General features: G+C 35.5%; 1 protein-coding gene across 1 annotated transcript; it reads left to right on the forward strand.

Annotated features, from left to right (window-relative positions):
* Positions 1-8,036: 8,036 nt before the first annotated feature.
* On the forward strand, positions 8,037-10,737 carry LOC140985860 (uncharacterized). The gene is made up of 4 exons (XM_073453812.1): positions 8,037-8,299; positions 8,410-9,562; positions 9,647-9,842; positions 9,953-10,737. Exons 1-4 carry the CDS (start codon positions 8,037-8,039, stop codon positions 10,735-10,737), a joined length of 2,397 nt encoding a protein of 798 aa, XP_073309913.1.
* The last annotated feature ends 193 nt before the right edge of the window (positions 10,738-10,930 follow it).

Below are 10,930 nucleotides of genomic sequence, written 5' to 3' on the forward strand. Positions count from 1 at the left end.
GGTGGAGATGTCACCGGCCAACCATACCTCAAAAATAAAATATTTTCTTTTGCACGTCGAACATACTTACAGAGTCTTGAGAGATTTGTTGGATCTCGCTCGGGTTATTATTGCACATGCTAACATGTAATCATGCACCTTAAATTACATAGCTTAATTAATCTTAATGAACTTAATACCCATTGATAAAATAACTTATGACCTGCTAACACCCTTGGGACTTGACTAAAGCAGACGTCAAACCATCTCCTGACTCAAACCCTGAAACGATCTTGACACGAAGTATGAAATGTCGAAAGTAATGGAAGACACGGACTTTGCTTAAAACATAGATCAACGTTCCCCAATCAAACTTAGTGATATCTAAACTAACTGATAGTTTTCTGGGACATAACGACATAATAGTACCAAAAAGAAACAAGAGTACCTAAAATCGAAACCCAAAAATTGTCTGAAGCAGCCTGCTCAGCAGCGCCAGACTGGCTCCTCTGCAGCGCCAGACTGGCGCCTAGGCGCTGCAGCCTTGTGCGTACCAGCCGCACTGCGGCGTTAGACCTGTGCGATAATACCCAAAACTGCACAAAAAAGCCTTCATGTGACTTCTAATGCATGCACAACCCTATAAACTTGAAACAACACAACCAAATGCACAAGATCAACCCACTTGACACTCGTAAATGCAGCAAGGAACACCCGATGATTCCCAACAAAGCCTGCAACAAGTATTTCTCAAGAACACATCAAGAACACATTTTCATAAAATCACAATTTGAGCAGTCTCACGAAAACTATCATAACGCACTCGTTTCTTGTCCAAAAGTTTTGAATTTACTGTCAATTCGAAGGTATCAAAAAGTACTACGTTTTATATGTTGAAAACGTTTCCAGAAACTTAACCAAATTATCTCAAGAATCGAAATGACAGCATACACATTTTCAGATCTAAAAATTTTGATCCAAAAATCATTTCAAACGTTTTTGCTCAAACTTTTCACAACAAACATGGATTTTTCGCATAATAAACAACACAACACGTGATATAACGAGATCGATGTAGAAACAATAGAATATGCATGCCTTTTGATATTTAAAATTACCGAAGTAGGAAAGACGTGAGGGTTGATCCGAAACGATTTGTAGCTCGATTTTCTTGAAGAAAAAGAATGATGAATTGCTGGAAATTTTCAGAGAGAGAGGGGTGGCTGCTCTTGGTTCTTAGAACCCTAATTTTGATCTCAAAAATGTAAAATGAATACAAGAGAAGTGTGTGTGTGTGTGTGTGTGTGTACCTATCGGGGGTGTGTGTGTAGAGGTGTGTGTGCGTGAGTTATGATTTAGTTTAGGGAGAAATTTTGCTTAATTAGCTAATTATCATGCTAATTATAATACTAACTAAATTATCAAATTAATTAAAATACTAACCTCTACAAATCTTGATAAAATCCACTAGCTTAAAAAAAATGAAATGCACAAGTGCTACATCATAAAATCACCTAATAGTTAAATTAGGCTTTTAAAATGCTAAAAAACTAAATAAATCATTTAAAATGTCACACTCTCAACTTAAAATAAAATACCATGTTTTAAATTTGCCAAAAATCATCGCGGGTCTCTTTTTCTCGATCCCGCATCGAATAATCGCCTGAAACAAGAAACTCAAGAAAACATTTCAAACGTGCATCGCATAAACATAAATAATTAAAATAAGGCAAATTTCATGAATCATGAAACACTCAAATCATTTTAAAATTAATTAAATAGTTTAACAATTAAATATATGCTGGGTTTTACGTGTATTGATTTTGAGCTCTACAACACTCAAATTAACATTATCAAATTCAGGGGGAAGATTTGTTTTCAAATTCATGGAAAGTTAAATGGAGTTGCATCAACATGCGTAAACTTTTTTGTGTTTTTTTTGTCCATAAATGAAAAAATAGGGCGACTGAAAGGAAATTCCTTGAAAAATATTTTTTTTAAAAGATTTTGAATAAGAGTTTTTTATTTTTAGAATATTGAGTTTATTAAACTCTAGATTTGATCTTTAATATGTAAAAAAATTTGTATCCTATTGAAATACTATTTTCCTTATCTTGTAGTAATATATTCAAAGAATCATGTCAAGATCAACACAAGTCCATATATATTGAAGAATAATTGTTGTACCAAAAGAAGAGAAGTGAGACGAGTGAGATACAAGAGAACAACGATAAAGCTCGGAAGGATTTTCTTAAGAATTCACAAAGACGGAGTATAGTTGTTTCACTGTGTTGTCGTGACGTGATGGCGGCATTTGAAAACAACACTCGTACAAAGTGTTTATTGAAGAATGATTTTGTTGTTCCGAATTCCAGTCACACAGATTTGTATTCTTGTGTTTTGGTTATTTTGTTATTGATATTTTAGGATGCAATTTATTTCATTAACTTGTTAAGGAAAATAGTTTTTCGTTTCTTCACTAGTATTGGTTTTGTAAAGTCGATTTCTTTTCTAGTAATTATTTTGTTATCAGGCATCACACAAGTATGTTCACTTGTGCATAATTATCTCTGTGTTTCTTTTAAAATTATTTATTTGTGTGTTATATATATTATCTGTTGCATATTGTCATAAGGTGTTACAACATATGATACAAGACTTATATATAATACACACAATTTAAAAAAATTACTTTCATAATTTAATTTGTTTGTCCATTTTATCTTTTCTGCATTATCATTTTCAATTTTAATTCTACAGCACCTTTCTATTAATTAATAGTATACTACATTAATTTCTAACATTAATAAAACATATATATGTGTGTGTGATATTCCATTCTCTTAGTGGCCGACACATAGGATATCTAGTTACTATTTTTCAATATCTCAAATATAACATATATGTTTGAGGGCAATCGACCAACTTTGGTCTCATCAAAATTCCACTCCAAAATGAAAGACTCGTTTACGCTTAAAAAAATATCAATTTATGATTTTAAACGGAGACAAAGTTAGGGTTGTTCTTATTTCTGAGACTTTTCAAACTTTGATTGAAGGAGACAAATAGGGTTTGGAGCTTGGGAGAAAGAGACGCACATGAGAAGCAAAATTCATACACAATTGCAGAGATTTCTCTTGTTCTTATTTATGTCCTTATTACTATGAATTCAAATATGAGATTTGGATTTAGATTTGATTTTATGGAGAAACTTTATTTTGACTATGGTCATGTCAAATATTTGATTTTTATTTGCGAATTGGATCAATTAATATTTTGATTTATTTTATGTTATTCATTGATATTCGTTTAATTTACTTGCGGTTAATCTGATCAATTAACTACATGTGTGTTGATTAATCTTGACCTGAAAGAGAATACATTAAATATAGTTTAAAAATTATTGATCTAACACATGATTAAACGGAATAGAAATAATACTCGTTTTCATTGTGCGATTTTACGCAAATGCTAGAATTTCATAAATGCATACCATACTTTTGTTTTAGTTAAATTCAATTAGAATTGAGTGAACTGTTAAATAAAATAAGTTTATTAATTTTAGAAATAGATGGATAATTAAGATGGGAAATTTCATGGTGACATTGAATAATTCTTGTTTACTTAAATCCAATATGTGACGATAATTGATAGTTTGATATCGTTGTGTGTCCTGGTTGTATATTTGAAATTTGAATTTTCCATACGTTTGATCCTGCTTTCGAGTAATTTAGTTACATAGTTTATTTTATTTGATTATAATCAGTTTAAATAATTTCAGAAGTTGATTTATCCTATATTAAATTAAATAGTTCATATCTTGTAATAGGGGTGTCAAAATCAGACACGACACACCAACCAGATACGGTTCAACCCAAAAAAATCAGGTCTGAGTTTGGGATTTTCGAGTTCGGGACAGATCGGGTTGAACCCGAGAGCTGACCCGAAAAAAATGATCGGGTTGGGTTCCATTCAGGTTGATCCGAAAATTTTAATTTTTTTTTACAAAAATATAATTAATAAGTATTGTCTAGATTTTTATATATTGTATGTCTGAAAAAATATTTATTGTATATTATATCATAAATTTTCATAATTAAATATTTATTTTGAAAATTTTTATTTTTTAAACAAACAGACTTTCAAATTTAAATCATATATATAAGAGAGGTCTTATTATTATGTGTTTAAATTAAAATATTATTATTTTTTAAATTTTATTAAATTTTCTTTAAAAAAAATTCAAAATCGGGTTAAATGTGTTGATTCGGGTTCGGGTTCGGGTTCGGGTTGAACAATTTTTGAATAGTACTATTACTCAACCAGACCCAACCCACCTGAATTGACACCCCTAGGTATCAAAAAAATTAAAATTTTTGGGTCAACCCGAACCCAACCGAACCCAACCCGTTCATTTTTTTCGGGTTAGCTATCGGGTCCAACCCGATCTGACCTGAAACCGGAACCCAAACCTAAACCAGTTTTTTTTCGGGTTAAACCGTGTCGAGTTAGTGGGTCGTGTTTGATTTTGACACCCTACCTTAATTAGCATCATTTTTTTCATCAACCCCTTGATCAAGAATGTCAGAAATCAAGTCTAATTGTACACATCAGATCATGATGAGCGTCTATTAGCATCGCTTCATGATCTCCTAGGTATCACTGATAGCGCCTTCAAAAATCTTAGTTATGATTAGTGTACAATACGGTCCTTTCAACTCATATATCCCGATCGAATCTACAATCATTGATATATCGAGAGTTCAAAATAAATTCAATAACGATTTGACCTATGATATGTTGAACTGAGGAAATACCTTTCCAAAATGCACATGTCTTACTCTGGCCAGATATATTGCACTATTAACTCATCAAATCACATATGAAATTTTTCACTCGTAGATGAGCGGTGAATCCCCAACTACAATATATTGACTTATATGGATTTCGAACCTACACCAAACCGCGCTACCTGATGACCCTCAATTGAGTCAATAAATGGATCAAAGTGAATGTTAGTATGTAGAGCCTCTACTTTTCCTCGTGTCAAAGGACTAATAACCATAACAACAGTCTATTCCACTCGATAAGTGATAACCACTTGGAAAGTCAGTGGGAGGGTGATATTCCGAGTTTTGTGCTTAATTCGTTTTATTATTGCTATTTGCGGAATTGACCAAAAAGTGATAAAAACCAACAAAAGGGAAAGAAAGTCAAGCTTCATAATGTAATGTCAGAAACACCCAGAAAAATAGGAAATAGCACAAAGATTCGACAAAGACCCCTACAGGAAACCCGTGTAAGTATACGCGTGATAGAAGCCCAAAGAAGAGAACTCCAGAGTCTACACGGACCCCACTCCGGACCTATACCCGGGGTCCGTGTCCATTAACTTCCGAGAATGAAAATTACAGAGTCTACACGTACCCCACTCCGGATCATTACACGGGATCCGTGTCCCTGGTTTCCTAGACAGAATTTTATAGCGAAGTGGCACGGACCCTGACCCTGAGGTATACATGGGGTCCGTGCCCTTGATATCAGCTTAAGATTTGGCACAGATTTTGAAAATCTTGGATGATATTATCAGTAGAACTCGAAAATAACATGTTTTGGCTGGTTTTTTTTTTTTTGGAAGAAAGAGAAAAAGGAGGAAAACCTAAGATTAAAGGAGGACTTTGGCTGGATGGAGAAGGAGGAGAGAAGACGGCTGCAGCTGGATAGAAAGTAGAGGAAAACGCACTTCACACGCAAGCTTCGCGCGCCATCGCTGAGATTTTCTCCTCTCTTATTTTATTAATTTCATCCATGAATTCGAATATTAGAATCTTTTCTAGTTTTGAATCTATGGAGTAGTCTCTTTGTGATCGGGACCACGATAAGGCCAAACTATTGATTTTATTCAGTTATTGGATTAATTGATTTATGAATTTATTTTATGTTATTCATTAATGTTTGCATAAATTGATTGCATTTAATTTGGCCAATTATTTACATGATTGTTGTTTGATATTGACTCGAAATAGAATAGGTTGAATTTAGCTTAAAAATATTAATCAACACACGGTTAAACCGACTAGAAATAGTATTCGGTTTCAATGTGCAATTTTAGGTGACAACTGTGATTCCATCATTGATAAATGCGTTTTTGTTTAATTAAATTCAATTAGAAATAATTGGACTGTTAAATAAAAATAGGATTATAAAGCCTAGAAATAGACTTATAATTTAATTAGGGAATTACGTTGTGACATTGAATAATCCGTAGTTGAATAATTCCAATATGTGGCAATAATCAAGGTTTGGTATCGTTGTATGTTCTCGGTCATTTTGTTGAAATCGAAAATCTCCAAGTTCCAACCTTTTCTGCATATTTGATCTTAGTTACTAATTTAGCATAATTCAATTTAAATTTAATTAGTTTATATTATCTCCAAATCACTTGTTATTGTTTGCCTAGATTAATTTGAATAATTTAAATCTTAGTACTTAAATAATAGTCTCTGTGAGATCGATACTTGGAATCATCGTCCATTTACTATAACTTGACCTAGTCCGCTTGCTAGATTTATTACCAACCGAATTAACCGGTCAAGTTTTTGGCGTCGTTGTCGGGGACTATCTGTTTAATATTAGGATAAATTATTTATTTGAGACTAGGCATTTATTCTTAGTTTTCTTTTTTTATTTTTTATTTTTAAATCTTTGGTATTTTAATTTATTTTGTTTCAGATTTTTTTTTTACACTCTTTATGAGCCTGAATTGTGCACTTAAATTTTGATTGCAGGAGTTTAGCTCATGTTATATGAGCCGTGCTCAAGGCTTCAAAAATCTAGTGCCACTCGATCTAGAGATTGAAAGCACTCTCCGCCGCATCCGTAGAGCTCGAAGGAACAACAACTTGGCTCTTGAATTCGAATCTGAAGAGGACTCTGAAATAGACCTTAAACCATAATTTGAAGACATGGCCGGAGAAGAGGATGATCGTACTTTAATGGAGCTTCATCGACCAGCGTTTGGAGGTTATGGATCTAGTATTGTCCGTCCTACAATTCAAGCGAATACATTCGAAATTAAACCGGCCATCATCCAGATGATTCAACTCCAAGTCAAATTCGGAGGATCACTCTCTGAAGATCCTAATGCACATCTGGAGAATATTTTGTCGATCTGTGATACAATCAAGTGCAATGGGGTGAGTACTTATGCCATTCGTCTCAGACTATTATCATTCTCCCTGCAAGAAGAAGCTATGGAGTGGCTTCGAGACCTTCCAGCTGGTTCTATCACTACATGGGATGGATTAGTCGAAGTCTTCATGCACAGGTATTTTCCCCCAACTAAGATTACACAATTGCGAAATGAAATCACATCTTTTAGACAAAGAGATGGGGAATCATTGAATTCAGCATGGGCAAGGTTTAAGAAGATGTTGAGAATGTGCCCGATACATGGTTTCTTGATAGGCCAGCAGGTTGAGACGTTCTACTACGGGGTGGATCCATCTGTGAGATCTATACTTGATGCAGCAGCGAACGGTAGCTTATACAGGAAAACACCAGCCGCAGCGCTTGAAATAATATCTAATATGGCATAAAGAAATATAGGCTGGCAAGACAACAGAAGGGAAAAAAAAGTCGGATTCCTTGAGATGGATGCTTTGACAGCAATCATAGAAAAGCTTGATGGATTGACACATCAGATGGCGAAGTTACAAGAAAATAGATCACTATCAGTCAAGCCAGTAAATCAAATTCAATGAAACGCTGAGATAGTTGGTGGATCATCTAGTGACATGCAATTCATGCCAGATATGTCTTGTGAGGGAACACAGTGCTTTGAAGGGGACTCAGTGAATTATGTGGGAAACCAAGGTCAGCAGCAATATAATCCATACAGTTTCAAATATAATCCGAGTTGGCGGAATCATCCGAATTTTGGGTGGAGGGAATCAGAAAATCCTATTGGGTAACCATATTTTAATCCTCCACAACATCCTACACAACAAAAGCCTCCTCAGCAACCATCTAAACCTCTGCAAGGTACTGGACCTTCTATGCCACCCGATTTCAAGTCACAAGATAGCAAGTCAAATCTTGAGGATATGCTCGCCAAGTACATAGCCAGAAATGAGATGAGATGGCAAAATCATGATGCCATGATGCAAAGGGTAGAGACTCAACTAGGGCAGTTGGCGACACAAATGGCTACACGAGCTCCGAGTTCACTACCTAGTGACATAGAAAAGAATCCAAAGGGTGTAAATGCAGTCACAGTGACATCTCCCATGAAGCAAGAAGTAGTTGATGTTAAGATGATGTGAAAGAAAAGGGGTCATCCAAGCAAACGTCCGAGGACGCAAAGAAGAAAGGTAAGTCTCTAAACTCAAACCCCACTATTGATATTGATTCACTCCCGTTTCCCCAAAGAGAAAAGCAACTGCAACTGGATATTCAATTTTCAAAATTCCTTGAGATTTTTAAAAAGCTGCACATAAATATCCCGTTTGCAGAGGCTTTAGCTCAAATGCCCTCCTATGCAAAATTTCTTAAGGAGATTCTATCAAACAAAAGGAAACTGGTGAATTTTCAGATAGTGAAGCTTTCGGAAGAATGTTCTGCAATTTTACAAAATAAATTGCCTCCAAAAGCTAAGGACCCAGGTAGTTTCTCTATCCCTTGTACCATAGGAACTTCATTTGTTAGTAAAGCTTTATGTGACCTAGGTGCAAGCATTAACTTGATGTCATACTCATGCTTTGAGAAGCTGAAAATAGGTGAAGTGAAGCCAACTACAATTTTTCTACAATTGGCTGATAGATCAATTAAATATCCAAGGAGAGTTGTAGAAGATGTGTTGGTAAAAGCTGACAAGTTCATTTTTTCGATTGATTTTGTTGTGTTAGATATGGAAGAGGATCGAGAGATTCCTCTTATTTTAAGGAGACCATTCTTAGCCACCGGAAGGGCCTTGATAGATGTGCATAAGGGTGAGCTAGTTTTAAGACTGAATGATGAGAGTGTGATATTTAATGTTTTTCAGTCAATTAATTACCCCAATGATACATCTGATTGTTTTAAAATTGATGCTACTGACGAGTTCGTTGAGTGTGGTTTGCAGGTATTAATGTGTGAGGATCCTTTGGATGTTTGTTTGACCCATTCTTGCCCACAAGAATTGGAGAGTCAAGAGCTAGACGAATGCATTCATTTTCTGGAAGCAGGCAGACCGATTTCTAAAACTGTAAACTCTAGGATTGGGGACCTTGGGCATGTCCCAAGACCATTAAAGTCATCCATTGAAGAAGTCACAATCCTAGAGATGAAACACCTTCCTTCGCACTTGAAATATCTATTTTTGTTGGATAACGATAAACTGCTAGTGATAGTTTTCTCTACTTTGACAGGGACGGAAGAGGAAAAGCTGTTGCGAGTTTTGAGGGAAAATATCAAAGCCATAGGTTGGAGCATTGCAGACATCAAGGGGATCAGTTCATCCATGTGCATGCACAAAATTCTGATGGAGGCCGATCACAAGACATCTACCCAACCTCAAAGGCGTCTAAACCCAGCTATGAAAGAGGTGATAAAGCTACTGGACGCAGGTATTATTTACCCGATTTCTGATAGTATGTGGGTAAGTCCAATATAAGTTGTTCTGAAAAAGGGTGGAATCACTGTCGTAAAGAATGAGAACAATGAGTTAATTCCTACCAGGACTGTTACAGGGTGGCGTGTTTGCATTGATTATAGAAAACTTAATGACGCCACCCGTAAAGACCACTTTCCCCTCTCTTTTATTGATCAAATGTTGGAAAGGTTAGCTGGACATTCTTTCTACTGTTTCCTAGATAGTTATTCGGGTATATGCAAATTCCCATTGACCCTGAAGATCAGGAGAAAACCACATTTACCTGTCCTTACGGGACATTTGCATATAAACGAATGACATTCGGTCTATGTAATGCACCAGCAACTTTCCAACGATCCATGATGTCAATTTTTCACGACATGATCCAGGATTTTATTGAAATATTCATGGATGATTTTTCTGTCTTTGGCTCTTCATTTGATACTTGTTTGATTAACCTATCTAAAGTCTTGGAGAGATGTGAGGAGTCAAATTTGATTTTAAACTGGGAAAAATGTCATTTCATGGTAAGGGTGGGAATTGTGTTGGGGCACAAAATTTTAGTAACAGGGATTGAAGTTGATAAGGCGAAAATTGAAGTTATTGAGAAACTCCCAGCCACAACAAACATCAAAGGAGTGTGTAGTTTTCTAGGACATGCAGGGTTCTATAGACGTTTTATAAAAGATTTTTCTTGCATTGCTAAGCCACTAACCAATTTGCTGATAAAAGATGTGTGTTTTGATTTTTCTGATGAGTGTGTGCAGGCATTTCAGGTTTTGAAGGAGAAATTGATCACTGTACCTGTGATGATAGCGCCTGATTTGGGGTCACCATTTGAGGCGATGTGTGATGCAAGCGACACAGCTTTAGGGACCGTTTTGTGGCAAAAGAGGGAAAAATGCATCCATGTCATCTACTATGCTAGTATGACACTGTCAGCTGCCCAACTAAACTATGCCACTACAGAGAAAGAGCTTCTTGCTGTGGTTTTTGCTCTAGATAAATTTAGATCATATTTTATAGGGAGCAAAGTTATAGTGTACACTGACTATTCAGCCTTGAAATACTTGATGGCCAAAAAGGATGCAAAACCAAGGCTAATTCGCTGGATTCTTCTATTGTAGAAATTTGACCTAGAGATAATCGATAGAAAGGGGACAGAGAACCAAGTTACAGACCATCTCTCGTGTTTGTAGAATCCAAGTCAAGGCAATGAAATTATTAGCGATGATTTCCCGGATGAACAACTTTTTGAAATCAACAGTTTACCGAGGTATGCCGATTTTGTTAATTATCTATCCAGTAAGTTCATCCCTC

The sequence above is a fragment of the Primulina huaijiensis genome, chromosome 10 (assembly GCF_012295235.1).
Source record: "Primulina huaijiensis isolate GDHJ02 chromosome 10, ASM1229523v2, whole genome shotgun sequence".
In the NCBI taxonomy this organism is placed as follows: Eukaryota; Viridiplantae; Streptophyta; class Magnoliopsida; order Lamiales; family Gesneriaceae; genus Primulina; species Primulina huaijiensis.

Coding starts and splice junctions, on each gene's coding strand:
- LOC140985860 (XM_073453812.1), top strand. CDS start 8,037: ATGCCACCCGATTTCAAGTCACAAGATAGCAAGTCAAATCTTGAGGAT. Junction 9,563..9,646: donor TAAACCCAGCTATGAAAGAG/GTGATAAAGCTA, acceptor GTTCTGAAAAAG/GGTGGAATCACTGTCGTAAA. Junction 9,843..9,952: donor TTTCCTAGATAGTTATTCGG/GTATATGCAAAT, acceptor GTAATGCACCAG/CAACTTTCCAACGATCCATG.